At 46.0% G+C, this 22,960-nt stretch overlaps 1 protein-coding gene and 1 non-coding gene across 4 annotated transcripts in view; both read left to right on the forward strand.

The window, feature by feature from the left end:
- Positions 1-22,960, forward strand: part of EFCAB6 (EF-hand calcium binding domain 6) — a 259,814-nt gene that overhangs the window by 17,219 nt on the left and 219,635 nt on the right. For all 3 annotated transcript variants that reach the window (XM_025282724.3, XM_025282725.3, XM_025282726.3), the window contains 2 exons: positions 3,670-3,815; positions 14,342-14,553. In XM_025282724.3, the coding sequence (XP_025138509.3) occupies positions 3,677-3,815; positions 14,342-14,553 (351 nt within the window). In that variant the 5' untranslated portion in view covers positions 3,670-3,676. The remainder of the gene's footprint in view (positions 1-3,669; positions 3,816-14,341; positions 14,554-22,960) is intronic.
- TRNAG-CCC lies at positions 10,544-10,616 on the forward strand. Its single transcript has one exon. It is a non-coding gene; the product is annotated as a tRNA-Gly (tRNA).

Below are 22,960 nucleotides of genomic sequence, written 5' to 3' on the forward strand. Positions count from 1 at the left end.
CATACTCATTAGCTGTTCCATATCCCCCTTCCTTTAGACCCTAGCAACTGCCTAATCTGCTTCCCATTTCTATGGATGTATTTATTCTGTGTGTTTTGCATCAGTTGACTTACACAGTACATGGTTGGCCGTAGCGTAACGTTTTCAAGACTCGTTTGTGTTGTAGCGTGAATCAGCATTTCATTCCCTCTTATGGCTGAAATTTGGTACGTGCTGTTTTCGTCGCTCAGTCGTGTCCGACTCCTGCGGCCCCATGGTCTGTAGCCTGCCAGGCTCCTCCGTCCATGGGATTCTCCAGGCGAGAGAACTGCAGTGGGGTGCCATTTCCATCTCCAGAATTATGTATAGCCCGCTGAATGAGTAGACCACTTTTTGCTGATCTGTTTCCTCGTTGATGGGCCTTTGGGTGGTCTCCACTCTTTGGCTGCCATGGGTATACTGCTGTGAACATTGTGTACAGTTTCCACGTGGACGTGAGGTTTCCAGTCCTTCACCAGTACTTGTTACTGTCTCTTTGATTATACCATCCCGTGTGTGCTGTGTGCTTAGTCGCTCAGTTGTGTCCAATTCGTTGTGACCCCCGTGGACGGCAGCCCTCCAGGCTCCTCTGTCCATGGGGCTTCTCCAGGCAAGAATACTGGAGTGGGTTGCCGCGCCCTCCTCCAGGGGATCTTCCCAACCCAAGGATCAAACCCAGGTCTCCCGCGTTGCAGGTGGATTCTTTATGGACTGACCCACCAGGGAAGCCCCCAGGGGGGCTTAATTGATGCCTTCTTCTGGTGCTGACTTGTATTTCCTAATGACTCATGATATTGAGCATTTTTCATGTACCTGTGTATCTTCTTGGGAGGAGTGTCTGTTCAGATCCTTTGCCCATTGTTAAACTGGGTTATTTGCCTTTTTATTATTGAGTTGAAAGAGTTCTTGATATAGTCTACATATTAGATTCTTATCAGATATATGATTGACAAATAATTGACTCCATTCTGTGGGTTGTCTTTTCAGTTTCTTGATAGTATCCTTTGAAGCACAAAAGTTTTTAATTTTAGTGAAGTCCAGTTAACATTCCTTCTTTGGTTGCTTGCATTTTTCATGTCATATCTAAGATATCATCACATAATTCCAAGTCACAAAGATTTACATGTATGTTTTCTCCTAAGAATTTTGTATTTTCAGCTCTTAAATTTAGGTCTTTGGTTGATTTTTCATTAATTTTTGTACATGGTGTGAAATGGGGGTCCCATTTCATTCTTTTGGCTGTGGATATCCAGTTGTTCCAGCACCATTTGTTGGAAAGACTATTCTTTCTACATTGAATGATCTTGCAGCCTTATCAAAAATCAATTGATGCTGCACCTAAGGGTTCGTTTCCAGATTCTCCATTTTATTCTAGTGTGTTGTGCCTTCATTTTCACTTATCTAGAAGTATTTGCTGATTTCTATCATGATTTTCTTCCTTGACTCACTGGTTATTTAACAATGTGTTGTGTAATTTCCATATATTTGTGAATTACCAACTTTTTTGTTACTTCTAATTTCATTCCCATGTGATTGGAGAACATACTTGGATGCTTTCAGTCCTGTGTCCTGGAAAATGCCCCCTGTCAAGGCTTGTGTTAGGGCCTAGCATATGGTGTTTGCCCTGGAAAATGCCCCTGTCTCCCTGGGAGGAGCGTGTCTCCCTGGGAGGAGCGTGTCTCCCTGGGAGGAGCGTGTCTCCCTGGGAGGAGCGTGTGCCCCGTTGCTGTTGGGGGAGCCGTGCTGCAGTTGCCTGTTAGGTCCTGTTGGTTTAAAGCGTTGCTCGGCTGTTCTGTTTCCTTGGTAGTCTTCTGGCTAATTGTGTCCGTCCTGAGAGTGCGTATTAAAGTCTCCAGTTATCATTGTTGCAGTGTCTAGTTCTCCTTTGAGTTTACCAGCTTTTACTTCGTGTATATTGGGGCTCTGTTATCAGCCCTGCATATATGTTTGTTTTACCTTCCTTTATTCTTTCTTTAATGCTCTTTCCTTACATAGGTCTGAGTTCTGCTGCACATGCGTTTTTTCATCTTTCTGAAGAATTTATTTTAATAATTCTTACAAGCAGGTCTACTGGTGACATTTCCTCAATTTTTGTTGATATGATCAGGTGTTTGCCTTTAAATCTGAAGGATGTTTTGCTGGATACAGAATTCTACGTTGGTGGATTTTTTTTTCTTTTCCTTTTGACTCTTGAAATATTTCCTTGCACTCTTCCTTGTTGCGTGGTTTCTGAAGACAAGTATGAGTGGCCATACTTTCATTTCTGGCTGCAAGTGTCATGAAATCTGTGTTGAAAACTGGGCATTTTAAGAATGTGGCAGTTCTCAAATCATCTCGGCCCTCCTTTCCATTTTGTTTGTTTAGAGGCTCTTCTAAACTAACTTGGTAAGTTCTGTATCGTTTGTCATGCATGGCCACCGAAGTGTCCCTGACTGGTCAGCAGCTGGGACGGAACTCTCTTTACACGCCTGGACACAGCAGCCCGCTAGTCTTTGCTGAGGGCTCTTGGTGTGTGTGGAGCCTTCTGCCCACGCCCAGGCAGGCAGTTTACAGCCCTGGCTCGGCCTTCAGCTCCTGCTTGTGCAGAGCCGCCCACGTCCGCCAGTGCTCAGGCCTTCTCAGCCCTTCCTGAGCAAGCACGTAGCCCAGATGTGCGCGCCGCCTTGTAGATCCCCAGGAATATGTGGGAGCTTCTCAAAGCCCCTCCGGACATCTTGTTCCCCAGCTTTTCCATTTAAGCTATTTAGTTAGTCTGTTATTTGCTCCATCTGTTATCCACCCTCCTTGGGCAGCCAGAATTTTAAACAACAGTTGCCCCTAAATTTTTTTTTTTTTTCCAATCAAATGCCTTTTGACAATAGCTGGTCCTGCCTGGGAAAGCTCTGAATCAGTTCAAATAAAGACAGCCTTGCATGTGGGGGTCTTTCAGGGAGCCCTCTGGTAAGTCATAGAATGAAGAGTTTATGCTAATGGGGCTTTGAAGGTGCTTCCACCCTGTCTTCCCCTTCCAGGGTCTGGCGGGCTGCTGGGTTTTCCCTGTGATGGCAGGATGTTGGTTTCATGGCTACTGCAGATCTGGGGATGAGGGGAGATAGGGAACAGGGGAAGTCAAAATGCCACAAAATGGGGGTTCATTCCCGGATTCTGGCATCTCCCATGAGTGAGTACTCCCCAGATTGATGCAAACTTTGGTTAGTTTCCAGAGTTCTGAAACAGCTGATTCTGACAGTTCTTGCCAGTGTTCTCATTACTCTTTTGGAGAAGGTTTTCAGAGGCCTTCACGCTACCATTTCTGGTGCTGTTTTCCCCAGCTACGCCTCTGACTGTGTGTCGGATGAGCTCAGAGGACCGAAACTTTCCGCCCCTTCTGCCCCACCCGCCAAGGATGAGTCACTAGTAGGTTCAGGTGTCCTGTCCAAACGCCTCTTTGTTTTCCCATCTTTGAAGATTATTGGATCTGCTATAAAAGCGAGTCTAAAACCCACAATTTTGTATTCACTTTAAGAGGGGGTCTCTGAAACATTGGCAAGGTCCTGACCAGCTACATTTTTACAGTCCCCGGCTGCCTTTCAGAAAAGGAGTAGACGGGAGGCTGGCCTCACTGGGGGATGTGGTTGAGGGTCATGTGACCTGTTTTTGTTCATTTCACAGGGATTTAATGTGCAAAATGGCGGTTGTACCAGATTGGCATATTATATGTCCTTACACACGGAAATTCACACATTCAAGACCGCACTCTTCACCATGCAGAGTATATTCAAGGAGTGCTTTCCAAAATATGTTCAGACCGTCTTCATGTGAGTATTCCTGAGCGAATGATACTGATAGTGCGTGCTGGACTCTGCACAGAGGCCTCACACGATATGTTGTCAGCCCAATAAAGCTGTGAAGTAGATTCTGTTACTGTACCTATCTTCTGTATGGGGAATCTGAGACCCAGGTTTATCAAGCCACTTGCCCAAAAGTTATGTGGTTTTTAGGTGGCAGGGTTGGGATTTGAACCCAGACATTACAGGATCCATGGAATTAAACTACTATATTATCTAGTATACTGCCTCACTCAGGTTTTTTCTTAGTTAATAAACTATATTTTTTGAGTAGCTTTTTTTAAAAAAAATTGTTTATGCTATGCCGTGCAGCTCATGAGATCTTAGTTCCCTGCCCAGGGATTAAACCTGGGCCACGGCGGTGAAAGCACCAACTGAGCCTTAACCCCGGGACCACCAGGGACGCCCTGAATAATTTTAGGTTTACAGAGAAACTGAGCTACTGTGCAGAAAGTTCCTGTACACTTCTGCACTCCCCTCCCCAGGTTCCCTTATTACCAGCGTTCGCAGTGGTGTAGGACAGTCATTACAAGTGACACACCATTACTGATACATTACTGGAGTTCACACTCTTTGTTTTGTGCATTCTCTGGGTTTTGATCAATGTGTGACGACGTGTGTCCACTGTTACCACATCTCACAGAACAGTCTCACTGCCCGGAAACGCCTCTGTGCTCTGCCTGTTCATCCCTCCCTCCCTCTGATTGCAGGCAGCCACTGGTCTTCCTGCTGTCTCCGTAGTTTTGCCTCTTTGAGAACGTCATTTAGTTGGAATCATACAGTCTGAAGTGTTTTCATATTGGCTTCTTTCACTTAGCAATACTCACGTAAGGCTCCTTCATGTCTTTTCATGGTGTGACAGTTCATTCCTTTTTTTTCTCTGAATAATAGTCTCATGTATGGATGTACAACCGTTTATTCACTCCTCAAGGACATCTTGGTTGCTGTCATGCCTTGGCAATTATAAATAAAGTTGGTATAAACATTTGCATGCAGGTTTTTGAGTGGACCTAAAAGCCTAACTTATTTGGATCAGTCAATTTTAAAGCAATAAAATTTGACATTATAATTTCTCCAAAGTGTGCGTCTTCTCATTTGTTCCTTCCTCCCTCCCTCTCTTTCTTCGCACACATTTTCTTAGCCCTAAGATGTAACAAGAACTGTCCTAGGGACTGAGGATAAAGAGCAGGTCCTGTGGAGGGTCTGCCCTGGAGGAGCCCACGGTCTTGAAAGGGAGAGGAGGCATCCCAGCCAAGAGAGACCAGGGCTGGACTAGACACGCATACGCCGTGGACGCACAGCCCGAGGAGCCGGAAGGGCTCAGAGCAGCACAATGGAAGGACAGGCCTGAGGAGAGGCGAGCCGGTCAGAAGTCACGCTGGCCACCGTGCTCACCTGCCGTCCGTGGGAGACCATGGGCCCCCGCCGGAGAGCCGGAAGGGAGCCCAGACAATTTCTGATGGGCGTCTATCTGCCAGGGTCTCTGGAAGGAGGGGAGAATGGATGTCGGGGTGACCGGCAGTCTCCACCACAGACATTTATCGTCACTAACAAATCTGCTCCACGCCCGCAGTGTTCTGCGGATATATCCTCGTTAACTAGCTTTCTGACTGCACAAAGAAGAATGGAGTGAAGCAGGATTACCAGATTAAGGGGCGTTCACGCTCGTAAAGGCGCCACCAAATCGCCTTTAGGAAGCTTGTAGCTCCGCATCCCCCAGATAACAATTAGAAGTGCTTGTTTCTGAGCATCCTAACACAGAATGTTGTCTTCGACTTCTTGTCCATTTGATATGCACGAAACAGCATTCTGTTGTGCTGTTACCCTGCGTTTCCCTAATGGCGAGGTTCTCTTTGATCAAGTCCGTCAGGTTCCCGTCTTCCTCTGACGAGCTGCCTCTTTGCGTCCTTGGCCCATCCCCCGCTGTGGGGGTCTTTTTGGCTACTTGTGTGAGCGCTCTTTGTTAAAAGTGTGGACGCTTCATGTACCATCAGTGTCTTTTTTCATCTGTCATCTGCCTTTTGTTTTTACTGATGGTTTTTAAAATGTACTGAATTATTTTTCCTTTTCTAAATAAAAGTTATATATTTAAAATAAACACACTTAAATAAAAACTATTTACATACGTATGTAATGTCCCCTAGGACCCCTTTCCTCTCCAGAGTTGGTCACCATTGCGTGTTTGGCTGTCCAGCAACGGCACATCATTCATGCACACACACGTGTAGATATGTGCTTACAGAGCTCGTGTTAAATCAACACAATTCATGGGTAAATCTGTGAGCCACAGATACTAGACACCCTGTTTCCTTTTAAGATGTTTTTCACTTTATGTTTCAATTTGAATAGTTTCTGTGGACCTGACTTTATACTCATGAGTCCTTTCTTCTGCCGTGTGGACAGTCTGCTGTTAAGCAAATTAAATGAACTCTTCACTTTGATATTGTATTTTTCCTTTCTAGCTTTTTCATGTGCTTTAAAAAAAAGTTTCTGCTTCTCTGCTGGAATCCCCGACATGTTCAGCATGTTGTCAGTTTTCCCTTAATCTCTTTAACATATTTGTCATTCTTAGTTTAAATACCCGATCATTTCCGCATCTGTTCTCTGTGGGTCTTCTGATGACTGGTTTTGCTCCTCATCAGGTCATGTTTTCTTATTTCACTTGTCTTGCATTTTAAAAAAGATTTAGCAGCAGACATTTGTGTAAAAGAGAGTAGTGTGTACACGCTCAAGTCATGTCCGATTCTTTGTGACCTCACAGACCGTAGCTCGCCAGGCTCCTCTGTCCATGGGATTTCCCAGGCAAGAACACTGGAGTGGGTTGCCACTTCCTTCTCCAGGGGATCTTCCCGACCCAGGGATCAAATCCACATGTCCTGCATTAGCAGGTGGGTTCTTTACCACTGAGCCATCGGGGAAGCCCCCAGAAAGAGTAGGGAAGTGAAGTTGCTCAGTTGTGTCTGACTCTTTGCAACGCCATGGACTGTAGCCTACCAGGCTCCTCCGTCCATGGGATTCTCCAGGCAAGAGTGCTGGAGTAGGTTGCCATTTCCTTCTCCAGGGGATCTTCCTGAGGGACCGAACCCAGGTCTTCCACGTTGCAGGCAGATGCTTTACCATTTGAGCCACCAGGGAAGCCCCCAAAAAGAGTAGAGACAGAAGTAAATCATATTTACCACCAGAAAAAGGAATGCTCCTTCCACTCAGGCTTCTGATGAGGTGGACTGGCTCAGTTTATTTCTTGGTTTAGTCGTGTCTGGATTTGGTGTCAGTGGTGTTTAGATTCAGGTGACCGCTTGTTTCAAACACTTCCCTTCAGCAGACCCTGAGATCTGAGCAGCGTGGACACTTCAGTCATCTCTGCTTCCCGGTCCAGCTGCCAGCCTGGCGTCCTGGGGGGGACTCTCTGCTTCCAGCCCTCCTGCCACAATTGGAGGACGGTTTCTCCAGCTCAGACTCCAGCTTTGTGCACCTCAGAAGGTCCCCCTCCACCTTGCCCCCCCTGCCTCCAGTCTGCAGTGGGCCACCAACGGGCACTTGGTGAGGGTCCCATAGGCTTCAGAGGGGCTTGCCTCTGGTCTGTACTCAGCCATGGTGAGCAGCTGCCTGACACTTAGGGAAGACCCGCCATGTCTCAGGGCATAGCTCACAGCCCCCCTGCCTTGCTCCCAGCTTCAGGTGCTGCCACTGCCATGTGGGAAGGCCCATGTGGATGGGTGCAGACTCGCTGTGTGCCTGAGGCTCTCGTGATACAAGTCCATGGGATCGGTCCACATGGCTGCTACATGCTTCCCATTGGTGGTTTTCTCTACGCCCCTGTCTAGGATGAATCTGCTTCTCTTCCCAAGACTTTGCGAGGAGGAAAGGAGTCCTGGGTGCTTTCTCTCCAAGGAGTGGCTGGTCCTTTCTGTTTCTTTGCATCCTCAATTCTTGGATGGATTTCAAACCCTTCTCTCTCTCTCTCTCTCTCTTTTTTAAAGCTTATCCTCCTGGTTCTCTTCACTGGGGTCAGAATGACAGTCTTTGTGACTTCCTATATCCTAAATGGAAGTAAAAAATTTTGTCATTTCTCCTCCAGAAAGATCCTATCAATTTGTACTCCCACCAGCAGGTTATGCAAGTTTGGCTGTTGCTTTCATTTTAAACCAAAGAAGGCATATTAGACTTATGAAATAAAAAGTTTTCCTTCAGGTAAAATCAGATAGTTTCAAATCAATATTTTCTGATACTTTAAAATTAGAATCGTTGGTTGCTAAGAAGGGGGTTCTTGGGAAGCATTGAAAATACACGTGAACAGTCTGAAAAAAGATTTCAAGATGGAGACAGATATAAAGGGGTCCCTGCATGATGCTGGGTGCAGGAGGAGGAATTCCAGGGTGGGTGGGCAGAGGGAGAAATATTTGTCACCAGCTGACATGGGGCCCTGCAGCTCTGCCACGTGAATCAGCTGCTTCTGAGGTTCAAAGCAACAGGAACACAGAGGGAAGCAGAGAGCCGCCCCTGCACAACCGGCATCCTTGGGGACTTCAGTCCCTTCTTCTCCCCCAGGCTCTGAGCCCAGTCTTCTGCCTGTCTGACCTCTCGTATTTAAGCATTTGGCTCCATGTCCTGAAACACCACTGCAGCAAACAGCAGCTCCATTGTGACCCCTGTCCTAAGCTCCAGGTCGCATCTGCAGTTGTCCCCTGACCTTTCCGCTTGAGCATCACCTAGCGGGCATCTCAAACACAAACTGATGGGACGTCTCTTGACACCTGGCATTCTCCATCCCGGTAAAGAGCATCATCCTTTATCTAGTTCCTCAAGTGCAAGGACTTATCCTTGATTTCATTTTCTTTTCATCCCCCAGCCCCCTCCAGCTCACCAGGCCAATCTATCAGTGAGACTTTGTCAGCTGTGTTTCTAGGTTATGTCTCTAATCTGTCTCCCCCCCCCAAAAAAACCCTGCCTCCACCACAACCTTGACCTTGTTCAAATCACCATCACTTCTTCTTGGAACTTGGAACTGCTTCCTCACTGAACTTCTCGTTTCTTGCCCCTCTGTAATCTACTCTCCGCATAGCAGCCAGAGTAACTTTTTACAAGCCGCATATATTAATAAGATCACTCGCTGCTTGAACTCTCCTGAGTCTTCCCATTGCCCTTGGAGAAAACCCAGTCCTCGTGCAGGGATCTGAGGTGTCACCCACTCCGATCTCAGCCATCACTGCCTCCCTGTCTCGCTGGACACACGCCTCTGTCCACAGAGGTCTCTCGCCTCCCTGGACCTGTTAGCCTCACTCTTGCTCAGGGGCTCTTTACCGGAGGCTCTTCTGCCTGTTAAGGACACTCTCACCGCAGCTGCTTGACTGGCTCATTCTGTCCATCTGGTTTCAGCTCATCAGACTACCCAGAGAGGCTCCCCCAACTCCCCGACCTGAGACAGCTCCCCGGCCGCCCTCACCTCCGTGGTCTGTCCTGCTGCCTGTAAGCACTTGGCACCATCTACTGTTACATCATCATTTATTTTCTGTTTCTCATCCTGCTTCTCTCCTCTGGAGTCTATCTAAGCTTTCCAAGAGCAGAGCTTCCTATCTTACTCACGGCAGTCCCACCAGTGCCTAGAGCAGCGCTGGCCTATGACAGGTGCTCAGAAATACCTTTTGAATGAATGAATTCCACATCCTTTCAAACCAATGTTTCGAAAGGGTCTCTTCTCTTCCTGCTTGCCTTCTTTCCTGGGGCTCCCACATAGCCAGTCCCCACACCTGGATCTCCAGCACCACCCTCTATGACCTCTAGATTTGTGTATTCAGTTTTTGAATGGACATCCCCACTTGGATATCCCAAACCGAGCTCCTTAGCTTTCCTGCAGACTTTTCTGTTCCAAGTGTCCATTGTTATGAATAAACTCCCCCAAACACAGAGGCTCGAAACCTCGACCATCACGTGTTCTGCTCACAGATCTACAGTTAGGTCCCAGGGATGGCTTGTCTTTGCTCTTTGCACTTCAGTGGGGGAGGTGCCAAGGCGGGGGGCAACTCGACATCTGGGGCTGGAATCTTCTGGAGGCTGGCCCCCTCGAATGGCCAACAGGTGGTGCGGGCTCTTGGCTGGAAGCTCAGCTGGGGCTGTTGGCCAGACACCTCCGCGTGGCCTCTGCATGGCTCCCTGACCTCCTCGCGGCGCAGCAACTGGTGTGAGCGTCTTAGGAGGGCCAGGCAGAGGCTGTAGTGCTTGCTTTGTGGCCATGTCTCAGCAATCACATCGTGCCAATTCTGCCGTAGCCACGGACTCATGCACATTTTAAGGGGGAGGAATGTACACCCCACTTTCTGATGGGAGGAGAGTCAACACGATATCATAAGAGAAGCATGTGTGGTGGACATCTTGTGCGGCCATCTCAGACAAAACCACCAACCAACCCCATCATCCGTATTCCTTTTCTCCCGGCTCACCCAGCCATCCAACGAACTTCGTCCTCGTCTCCTGCTCACCCAGCGCATCACATCAGAGTGTTCTGTGGACCTCCTCTATCTTAACCGCTCTTTTATTCACCCCTACGTTGTACCTGCTGACCATCACATTAGTGTAGACCTCCCTTGAGACTCATCTGAGCTGGCCGTAATCACCCAGCACGTCTTACACCACCCCTCTCCTCCCCCTTCTGTTTCTCTCCCGTGTGATACCAGAGTGAAGTTTAAGAATGAAAGAGGGCTTCCCTGGTGGTCCAGTGGCTAAGACTCTGCACTCCCATTGCAGGGGCCCCAGGTTCGATCCCTGGTCAGGGATCTAGGTCCTAAATGCTGCAACTAAGAGTTCTCATGCTGCAAGTAAAGATCCCATGTCCCACAACAAAGATGGGAGATCCCTCGTGCTGCACCTAACACCTGGCTTAGCCAAATAAATCAATATTTGAGAATGAAGATTGGGCTGTGCTGCCCTCTCAGTGACAGTCCTGCCGTGGCATCTCACAGCCAGAGCGCGAGGCCAGAGGACAGGGCCGCCTGCCTTGGCTCCTTCTGACTTTCCCAGTCTCCTCTCCTAGCCGGGGTCTGCTCTGTGCAGCCCCTGCCCCGGCCATCCTCCACAGCAGCCCCACTTCCAGCCCCCTATCTCGCTCTTGGGGAACACAGCCTTGCAGTGGAAATGTCACTGTGTCCTCTAAGATTTTCCTGAGACCCTCATCCTGTCACCCCAAACCAGCTGTCTATGTTCTGGGTCTCCAGTGTTATCCCTATTAAGTGATCCCCTGCCTGGAGGTTGCTGTGGGTGTTGTGAGCGAGAGGAACCCCCAGCACTGGGCGCAGACCTCGTGTGTGCACAGAGCAAGCTTCAGGGAAGGCGGGCACTGGGGTGACGGCCCGTGCAGCCCCTGGAAGGACGGAGTGCTCCCTGGATCCTGCCGCATTGCTCCTCCTGAGCTGAGGGCACCTGGGAGCTCTTCACGGCAGGTGGGGGTGCTGGTAGGTCCTCTGTTACCGCCTCAAACAGAAGGCAGCTCAGTCACCCTGCAGCTGTGAGCAGGCCCCTCACTGCCTCTGGGAAGGTCCATGCTGGCACTCCGAATCTGTTGATATCATCTGGCCCAGGTCACCCCAAGGCTAAAGCCATCATGTCCACGTGCCAGAAAGGTTCCACTGCTTGATGGGGAATTCTCGTTTCAAGGGAAATACCTAGAGTCACCCTCTCCAAGCCCCTGCTTGTGAATGATTTGACGAAAAATGCAGCAATGTTCAAGACATTTCACATGACCGGAGTTTACTGCGTAAAACAGAGGTACTAAATGGACTCTGGTCACCAAGATGAAAAGTGAATACAATGGTCTAAAGATTTATGTGATGCTGGAGAGGATGTGGAGGAAAGGGAACCTTCCTACACCGTCGGTGGGGTGTAAATCGGCGCAGCCACTGTGGAAAACGGCATGGAGGTTCCTCAGAAAACTAAAAATGGGAGTTACCATGTGATTCAGCAGTCCTACTCTGCCGGGGTCCAGCCCCGGCTGATCCAGGGTATTCGAAGCGGGGACGGCGTCGGCGACCTATTTATATTTATTTATTCATCAAAGATTCAAAGAGTAATAGAATGAGGATAGCTCAGTGAGGAAATTCAGTGGAGAAAAGCGGCTGAAATAAGGATAGCTCAGTAGGAAAATTCAGTGGAGAAAAGAAGCTGAGTGGCTTGGTTTACGCGGAAAATCAATATAACCCGTGACACCAGGTTAGCTCTGACCACGGAGGCCGCAGGCGCCCTCTCGAATAGCGGAAGGTGCCCCACCTTAGACACCTTCTCGAGTGGGTCTTAGAAGCCCAGGCAAATAAATGGTCGCAGAGGACATCCGCGCTCCAGATGGACACTCAGCTGGAATTTGGGAGAGAGAGTGACATGGGGAGACCAAGTTTCAGTGAACAAGGCCCGCACTTTATTTTCCAAAGTAGTTTTTATACCTTAAGGTATGCATAGAGGATAATGGGGGAAGGGGTAGAGTCATGCAGCAAGCCAGGCTTTTTTCCTGTAAACTTATCATATGCAAAAGTTCAGGTGATAGACATCATCTTCTGGCCCGGAGGCCTGTTAACATTTTAAGAAACTTATCTTTCTCTAAAGGTGATTATTCCAAAGTCAGGCGCCAGCCTTCCAAAAAGCATTGAACAAAGCTGCATTTTACATTTCTATACACCCATTATATCAATCAATACACTGCCAAAGACACAGTAGGTAAGGAGTATGGAGACTTAGCAGCAAACATTGGCCCAACAAGTGAAAAACCCTTCACCAATACAATTTCTAATCAATCTTTTAACTACTCAAAGGAATCTGTGTTTAGGCAGTTTAGAACATCTCCTGCCTCTCACAGTTGGGAGGCTCTGAACAATCACATGTGGCCGGAAAAACCTATTCAGGCAGGCTAGAGGATTTCCAAAGGAGTTTGTAGGTTGAAACACTGTCACATCCAGGAATTATTAACTGGAGCTGTAAGCTAACTCTTTTTCCAGAGAGAGGTAGTGGGAGACAGCCCCCCGTAAAGTCAGTGGTGTAGGTGAAAGCACAAAGCAGAAAGTAGGCAGACTCTGGTTTTGGGGGTAGATGCTCGAGAATTTCCAGGGGGACTCCTGAGGCTCGATCCCGCCTTTGCGTATGCCGAGCCTCCTTCCTCATGACCTTTGTCATGGGTGGAGTGCCTCACGCTGGCTCTCAGCAGTGATAGAATTCCAGTTGAGCTATTCCAGATCCTCACTCAATATGCAATATGCCGGCTCCCAGCACTACTCCTGGGCACATATCCGGACAAAACTGTAATTCCAGAATTATACATGTACCCCAGTGTTCGTAGTAGTGCTATTTACAATAGCCAAGACACGGAAACAACGTAAGCAACCTACATTTTATAGATACAGTGAGTGAGTGAGTGAAGTCACTCAGCTGCGTCTCTGTGGCCCCATGGACTGTAGCCTGCCACGCTCCTCCAACCAGGGGATTCTCCAGGCAAGAGTACTGGAGTGGGTTGCCATTTCCTTCTCCAGGGGATCTTCCCAACCCAGGGGTTGAAACCGGGTCTCCCACATTGTAGGCGGACACTTTATCATCTGAGCCACCAGGGAAATCCTATATATATATATATATATATATAAAATATATATATAGTCCTATATATATATATATAATGTATATAGTCCTATATATATAATATATAGTCCTATATATATAAAAATATATAGTCCTATATATATATATATATATATATATATATGGAGTACTACTCAGCCTTAAAAAGGAATGAAATAATTCCATCTGCAGCAACATGGATACAGCTAGAGATTATCATACTAAGTGAAGTAAGTCAGAGAAAGACAAATATGTACCACTTATACGTGGAATCTAAAACGTAACACAGTGAACCCATCTATGAAACAAACAGAATTATGGACACACAGAGCAAACTGATGGTTGCCGAGGGGGTGGGGGTTGGGGGGGTGAAGAGGGAGGTTGGGGTTTGCAGATGCAAACAACATCAGGTCCTGCTGTGTGGCACCGGGAACTATATTCAGTATCCTATGACACTGTAACGGAGGGGAATAAAAAAAAGAATGTGTGTGCATATGAGTATATAACTGAATCCCTTTGCTGTACAGCAGTAATTAACCTAATATTTTAAATTAACTAATGCTTCGATCAAAAATAAATTTGAAAGAAAAAGCTTTATTTGCGATGGCATTAATTCTTAACTAGGTTTTAACTCCAATATCCAGTGACATAGGTCCTTTCTAGGGAAGAATCTTTGCCTTTTTCTTTCTTTCTAATGTTACTGCTATTGTCTATATTGATTGAAGTGTAAATTTCAGCGGTGAAAACAATGACTGCAGATTTGCCATTGCGGGTCATCTGCTTGTAAACCTGGATATGGTAGAAGAAACACTGTTTTAGAAGTCCGCTGGGTCCTAATACGCATTGAAATAGTTTTCATCATCGTAGCCTTAAGCGCGCCCAGTAAATAGCTCTCTCTCTCTCTCTCACAGCCACAACTGTTGCAAATCCAATACTGTCGTCCTTAGATGTTAAACGGATTTTATTTCAAAAAATTACTGAGAAAGGAGATGAGTTGAAGAGAGCCTTTCACCTGCTGGACACGGCTAACAACATGACGGTGACCAAGAGCGCACTGCGGAGGGTCCTCACAACCTTCCTGCTGCCTCTCACCAGGGAACAGTTTCAGGATGTTCTGGCTCAGGTATCGGGCGAAGGACACTCGGAACCACCCGGTACGCGGCGGGGAGATGCAGGAGAGGACAGGGCATGTGACCTAGCCTGGCTTTCCCCGCGCTGTCCCACATAGAGTTTCACTTGTCACCGTTCAGTGAAGTCCTGGCAGGTTTGGGGCCCCACCGTGTGCTTGGGTCATATTTTGCACGTAGCGCTATTATAGTCATTCTCTTTTATTTTTTTTTAAGGCTTCCATATACACAATATTTGGGGGGCTTCCCTGGTGGTCCAGTGGCTAAGACTCTATGCTCCCAATGCAGGGGGCCAGGTTCGATCCCTGGTCGGGGAACTAGACCTCCCCACTCCAGCCCGCCCTGCATGTCACAACTAAGTTCACAAGCGTAACTAAGAATGGCCCGTGTGCGGCAGTGGAGCTCCGTTCATTTTAAAAATATTTTTCCTGTCTGTTTTGCAGATTACATAATATCCATTGATCTGTCTTCAAATTCACTGACTCTTTCTTAGCATCTCCATTCTGTTATTAAGTCTATTCAGTGAATTTTTAACTTTAGACATTGTATTTTTCAGCTCTAGAATTTCCATTTGGTTCTTTTTTATAATTGCTATTTATCTGCTTAGATTTATTGATTTTCTTTCAATTATGAACATATTTCTTTTAACTCATTGAGCATATTTTAAATAGCTGCTTAAAAGTCCTTGTCTGGTAATTCTCATCTCAGGGTTGGCCTGTTTTGATTTTTTTTTTTTCTTGAGAGGGGTCACATTACTCTGGTCCTTCATTTAAAAAAATCTTTTTTTATTTTTTAAATTATCAAAGCACGATAGCACATTTAATGGAGATTTGGAACATACAGAACAAAGTTACATATAGTTCTACTATATATTACAATTATTTTTTCAGTAGATAAGTTAAAAATTTTAGTTGGAGTTTCAATATCAAGCTCTTAAAAATTAATATAATGAATAGACAGAAAAGTACAAGGGGATAGTGACCTGAAAAGCACTATGAACCAATTCAACATAATTGAGATGTATACAGTTTTCACGCAACAGCAAGATACAAATTCTATTCAAGTTCCCATAAACTATATACCAGGGACATAAAACAAGGTGCGAGAATTTCATGGTCTAAAGGTTTTGAAATCATACTGTCCTCTTATCACTGTGGAATTATGTTAGAAATCAGTATCAAAAGATATTTGAAAATAACCCACATATTTTCAAGGGCAATGTATCCTTTACCAAAAGATCTTTGACTTAGGCATTGAAAGGCTCAATAAAGTTAAAAGACTGAAAAAATACAGAGGGTGATTGCAGAGAAGAAAGCATTTAAATGAGAAATTCATACCAAAATGATAAATTAATATCAAAGATACTTTAAGAAACCCCATGTATTTGGAAATTAAATGTCCACTTTTAAATGATGGGAATATCTAAGAGGCCATAACACAGAAAATTAGAAAATAATTGTAACAATAAAAATGAAAAGAGAATTTATCAGAATTTGTTGCATGCAGCTGAAGCTGCTCAATGCAACTAAATGCAATGTGGAGTCTTGAATTAGGTATGAAAACAAATAATTGGTCCTTCACTGTTGAGTGTATTTGAATTATATCCCAGACTAATGGTTTTCAATAGAAACATAATGTGAAGCACATATGTAATTTAAAATGTTCTGGTAGCTACATTACAAAGAAAAAAAGAAATAAGTGGAATTAATTTTAATAATATTTTTGTTTGACCAAAATGTCTCATTTCCACATGTCATCACTATTCAAAATTGGTGGTAAAATATTTTACATTCTTTTCTGTGTACTAAGTCTACAAGGCCTGGTGTGTACTTAGAGCAGACCCCAGTTCAGACACCACATTTCCATTAGAAATACTTTATCTGTATCTTATTATTGTTGTTCAGTCGCTCAGTCGTGTCTGACTGTTTGTGACTTCCTGAACTACAGCATGCCACACTTCCCTGTCCTTTACTATCTACCAGGGTTTCCTCAAACTCTTGTCCATTGAGTTAGTGATGTCGTCCAACCATCTCATCTTCTGTTGCTTCCCTCTCTTCCTGCCCTCAATCTTCCCAGCATCAGGGTCTTTTCCAATGAGTCAGCTCTTTGCATCAGGTGGCCAAAGTATTGGAGCTTCAGCATCAGTCCTTCCAATGAATATTCAGGGTTGATATCCTTTAGGATTGACTAGTTTGATTTTCTTGCAGTCCAAAGGACTCTCAAGAGTCTTCTCTAGCACCACTGTTCGAAATTCTTTGATGCTCAGCCTTCTTTATGGTCCAACTCTCACATCCATACATGACTACAGGAAAGACCATAGCTTTGACTATACAGACCTTCGTCGGCAAAGTGATGTCTCTACCTTTTTTTTTTTTTTAACCTGTATTGAGATTTCATAAAATTTGCAGTTGAAATACTAATTTCACCTAGTCATTCCAAACATAAAAATTTTCCAAAAACGAGCTTAATTTTAGAATTTAAATTAATTAACATTAAAGGTAACAGCTCATTTCGTCAGTTGCCCTGGCCACGATCCATGTGCTTTGGAGTCACATGTGGCTCTGGCTGTTGATTACACAGCGTGGTGCCCTGGAGACACTGGATTCTGTTATACTGACTCCTTCAACTGTCAATGCTTTTACTTTGGCAGGCAGTCAGCTTCCAAATTCTTTCTTGCCTGCAGTGGGCAGTCATTAATATCTTGGTTCTTTTGTCTTTTTTAAAAAATTTTTATTTATTTTTAATTGGAGTATGGTTTCTTTATAATATTACGTTGGTTTTGCCATACATTAACATGAGTCAGTCATAGGTACACGTATGTCCCCTCCCTCTCGAACCTCCCTCCCACCCTGCACCCCGTCCCACCCTTCTAGGCTGTCACAGAGCACTGGCTTGGGCTCCCTCTGTTACACAGCAGCTCCCCGTTAGCTATCTGTTTCACGTACGGTGGTGTATGTTCCCACGCCACTCTCTCCATTCGTCGCACCCTCTCCTTTCCCCACTGTATCCGCAAGTCTGTTCTGTGTGTCCGCATCTCCACTCCAGCCCTGCACACAGGTTCATCAGTACGTCCTTCTAGATTCCATATATATGTGTTAATATACGATATTTGTTTTTCTCTTTCTGACTTACTTCACTCTGTGTAATAGGCTCTAGGTTTATCCACCTCATTAAAACTGATTCAAATGCATTCCCTTTTTATGGCTGAGTAATATTCCATTGTGTACATGTACTCCAGCTTCTTTCTGCGTTCGTCTGCTGGTGGACATCTAGGCCGCTTCCGTGTCCTAGCTATTGTAAATAGTGCCTCAGTAAACACGGGGGCACATGTGTCTTTTTCAGTATGGTTTCCTCAGGGTCTAAGCCCAGTAGTAGAGTTGTTGGGTCATGTGGTAGTTTCATCCCTAGTTTCTTAAGGACTCTCCATACTGTTCTCCATAGGGGCTGTATCAATTTTCACTCCCACCTCTTTTGTCTTTAGCTGGGACTCTTCACATGTGACCTGCACACGCATGGTTCAGGCGTCAGCTGGAATGTGGACAGGGTGTGTACACAGAAGGTGGGGCTCCTCCTCTGTTTCTCTCCTGTTTCAGACCCCCCTCACATTGCTAATGGCTGTGGTTGCTTTGGGTTCAGTGTGTTGGTTCTTCAGGCCAGAAAGACAGTGGGGTTTTGGTGGGGGTGGGTGGGGGCAGATATAGCTGCTTTGTGCTGGCCACTGACTGTGGCCACTCAGGTTCAAAGCTGTTAAGAACAGGAAACTCTGTACTTGTCCTTTCTTCTGAAGTTTTAAAGGTTTTTCCTCCAAAACCTGCCTGCTTTCTTTCACTCTCCTGAGCCTTTAGATAGTTCTTTTTTTGTATTTTGACAGTCTACGGGGGACTGTGGGAGGTTAGTCTGTTCAGAGCTTTCTCTGCCACAACTTCTGCTACTTTGTTTTTAAAAAAGCAGTCCCAGAGTTAGGGACAAGTTGGAAGTATACTGCAAAGAACAATTGTTTTTCCTAAGCCATTTAGAAGGAAGCTGCTTCATTACCTCAAGTATCTCAGTGTTCAGTTCAGTTCAGTTCAGTCGCTCAGTTGTGTCCGACTCTTTGGAACCCCATGGACTGCAGCATGCCAGGCCTCCCTGTCCATCACCAACTCCCGGAGTTTACCCAAACTCATGTCCATTGAGTCGGTGATGCCATCCAGCCATCTCATCCTCTGTTGTCCCCTTCTCCTCCTGCCTTCAATCTTTCCCAGCATCAGGGTGTTTTCCAATGAGTCAGCTCTTTGCATCAGGTGGCCAAAGTATTAGAGTTTCAGCTTCAACAGCAATCCTTCTAATGAACTTTCAGGACTGATGTCCTTTCGGATGGACTGGTTGGATCTCCTTGCATGTTTCCTTAAAACCAGCCCTGTTCTGTACTCCCACAATGCAACCATAATGGTAAAGACAGTAACGTCAAGTCACAGCGACCGCCTCAGCCCCGGGCCCATGTCAGAGTCATGCAGTGCATCTGGCAAGTCTCCTTCCATCTGGACGTTTTGCAGTCTGTCCTTAGTTTTGAGGACCATAACACTTTGAAGATTGCAGACTCGTTATTTTGTAAAGTGTCCCCAACTTGAGTTTATCAGATGGTAGGTGTTTCTCGATGGCTAGATTGAGGCCTGCATCTTCGGCAGGAATGTCGCAGAAGCCACGCTGTGCTCGTCTCGTGACCTTTTGCTGGGTTGCAGGTGACTTCCGCCTGTCCCATTACTGCTGCTGTTCACTGCGCTCACTCCATTAAGGCGGGAGCTGTCAGATCCCCCTTCTTTTTTCCCATCGGAATGTTCTTTATACACTTTGTAATTAATCAGCAGTTTGTAGGAGAAATCTTTGAAGCTGTGTAGTGTGTCATTCCTCACCAAGCTTCATATATTCTTTATTGTTTATATATTTTCAGGGACTTGAGATTTCCTGTTTTAATAAGTGGGTTTTGATCCATTGCTTTCATGATTTATTTTGATATTTAAATTGTCCCTAATTTAGCCACAAAGGCACCTTCATGCTGGTTTCTGTGTCCTTTTGACGTGTCCCCAGCATTTTTGGAGCACTTTCTGACTTCCTGATGCAAGATATTACAAGCTCACCTGTACTTTCATGCTCAGTCCTAGAATCATCTGTCTCTCCAAAGAGCTCTGGTTCTTTTTGATGGAAACAGGCATCCAGAATCTGGGATCTAGGCAGCAGGGCTGCTCATTGCTCCTGGACGCTACTGCTCCAGGCCCTCTAAGTGGGCAGAGCTCCAGGGGCCTGTTCCATATGCACATCCGTATACACACGTCGTGCGTGTGGGCAGAGCTCCAGGGGCCTGTTCCATATGCACATGCATATACACACATGTCGTGTGTGTGCGCTCACTCAGTCAGGCCCGACTCTGTGACCCCAGGGATTGCAGCCGCCGTCTCCCCCATCCGTGGGACAGATCAGGCGAGCGCACTGGAGTGGGTTACCATTTCCTCCTCCAGGGGATCTTCCCAACCCAGGAACTGAACCCGCTTGTTTCACTTATTTGAATGTGCTGGCATGTGACTCATCACCCATCTCCCATCTCCAGCGCCCACACACCCAGGTGGATGCCCTCTGCCCGCCGTGTGGGTGCGCTCCCTGGCTCTGGACCAGGCTCCCCAACATGGCAGACACCACATGTCTCTGCCGCGTCTAATGACTGCAGGACTGAATTGTGAGGGGCAGACAGGGAAGAAGGGAAGGGGGAGGAAGGTGAAGAGCTTTCCTCCTCTTCTTGTAAAAAATGTTTCCCCTTTATTCACTTCCAGAATCTCAGAAATAATATATATTGATTCTTTCACCTGTCACTATTTATTATATCCACATTTTAAATAAGAGCTTTACTAAGATACGATTCACATATCATAAAATTCAGCAGTTAACAGTGGACAGGTCTGTGGGGTTTTTCCGGTGATTTTATTTATTGATTAATCTGGCTGTGCTGGTCTTCACTGCTGCACAGGCTTTTCTCTGGTTGTGGGGAGCAGGGGCCACTCCCTAGTTGCGGTGCGTGGGCTTCTCACTGTGGCAGCTTCTCTTGTTTCAGAGCACGGGCTTTCGGGCACTCGGACTTCAGGAGCTGTGGCTGGTGGGCTCAGTGGCTGCAGCTCCCAGGCTCCAGAGCACAGGTTCAGTAGTTGTGCTGCACAGGCTTAGTTGCTGTGAGGCTTGTGGAATCTTCCTGGACCAGGGATTGAACCGGTGACTCCTGCGCTGGGAGGCAGATTCCTTCCCGCTGAGCCACCAGGGAAGCCCTTGAGGCTTTTAATACACTCACAGAGTGGTTCACAATCACCACTGTCTAATTCCAGAACATTTCATCATCCCTAAAAGAAACTTTTGTATTTCTTAGCAGTTACTCTGCACTCCCCCTTCCCCTAATCCCTGACAACCACTAATCTACTCTGTGTCTTAATAGATTGTGTAGTCTGGCTATTTCATAAAAAGGAATAATGTAGTGTATGATCTTTGGTGTCTGGCTTCTTTTACTCAGCATAATGTTTAGTTCTGCTAAACATCCATGCTGCAGCATGAATTGGTACTTCGCTCCTTGCTATGACTGAATAGTGCTCCGCTGCATGGAGATAACGCAGCTTCTTTATCGTCAGGTGATGGGCCTTTGGGTTGTCTCCGCGTTTTGGCTTCTGTGAACAGTGCTGCTGGGACTTTCACGTACAAGTTTTTATGTGGACATATGTTTTCACTTCTCTTGGGTACGTACCTAGGAGTGGAAGTGCTGTGTCGTGTGGTAATGTTCTCTTGCTTTTAAAGAACATTTGTCCTCACAAACATTGCATCCGTTTCATCACAAGCTTGATTGAACTGATCTTTTCTTTATACCAAATGGAAAGTGAAAATATTATTTCCTGCTAATGTCTCCCTATATTCATGATCTAATGTTAATTTAAAATTTTGACAGCCTCCCAAGCTAATCAGCTATGCAGGAAGAGGAACAGCACAGAAAATGTGAAATGTGGATCCGTTTTTTAAAAAGCGACATCTGTTTTAAAAAGAAGTCACTGAGAACTGTAGAACTTCAGAGCCTTTACATAACAGGTTCCCATGGTCTGTCTTACTATCAGCGTGTGTTTCTAGAACCTTGAACTCTCGTGACCCATGCATAAACCCAGGAGACCGGAGTGCGGTGCCTTCACAGGAGGCCAGGTTCACTGGGAAAGCAGGGCAGAGCTTCTCTCGCTAATCCCTGGACTTCACAGGGTGTGTGACCTTTTTAGGTCTTTTAATGACTAATCCACGTGGTGACACCCAACTTTCTTTTTCACTACTCAATATAAGCCTAACTGGCAATGTATAAAACTGGTAAAATAGTTCATGGACATCTCACCCTTAAAGTTAGAAAAGAGGGGGCTTCCCTGGTGGCTCAGTGGTGAAGAATCCACCTGCCAATGCAGGAGACATGGGTTCAGTCCCTGATCTGGGAAGATCCCGCGCGCCATGGAGCATCTAAGCCCGTGCACAACCGCTGAGCCTGTGCTCCAGAGCCTGGGAGCCACAACTACTGAAGCCCTCTCACCCTAGAGCCTGTGCTCCACAACAAGAGAAGCCACTTCCATGAGAAGCCTGCTCACCACAACTCGAGAGGAGCCCCCGCTTCCTACAGCTAGAGAAAAGCCCGCCCAGCAATGAAGACCCAGTACAGCCAGAAATAAAGTAAATAAAAATTTACAAAATGCATTAAAAATTAGAAGAGAATTTCCCAGTTTTAGTGAATTTATTTTAGCTGTAATTTTATGTCAAGAACCGTGTCAAGACTGTTTGAATGTCAGGGTGATGATAGACGATGTTTGTTAGCTACCATGTTCCTTAGTTTCATTAATAGTGATATGAATTTTTTTTAAATGTGTCTCAGTCTCTGAATATCAATATAAGTTGAGCATTTTAAAAGAAGTTGCATCGGTTACTAGATGCCGGAGAAGGAAAGCAAAGTTCTATTCAGGTCTTGGTGGTTGTCCCAAGGAAAGAGAAGCCTTGGAAGGTTCTCATCAACATGCTGGACGTGGATTCACAAACTGTGCTTCGCCAGCTGCAGTCTAAGAATTTGCTTCCAGTGATTCATCAGTGGACGGTTTTGAGTCTCAAGACACTTTAGCCAGAATCGCAAATCCTGGAGAAGTGAATCCTTAGCCGAGCCTTTCCTTTTAGACTGGATCCTTGAGCTTAGTTTGGAAACTAGGCATTGCAAAAATGTATCTGCCATCTTAGAATTTGCATCAGATCACAGGTAGTACCTGTGTTCTTGCCTGGAGAATTCCATGGACAGAGGAGCCTAGTAGGCTACAGCCCATGTGGTCGCAAAGAGTCGGGATACGACTGAGCGACTTTCACTTCACTTCACAAGTAGCACTA

The sequence above is a fragment of the Bubalus bubalis genome, chromosome 4 (assembly GCF_019923935.1).
Source record: "Bubalus bubalis isolate 160015118507 breed Murrah chromosome 4, NDDB_SH_1, whole genome shotgun sequence".
In the NCBI taxonomy this organism is placed as follows: domain Eukaryota; kingdom Metazoa; phylum Chordata; class Mammalia; order Artiodactyla; family Bovidae; genus Bubalus; species Bubalus bubalis.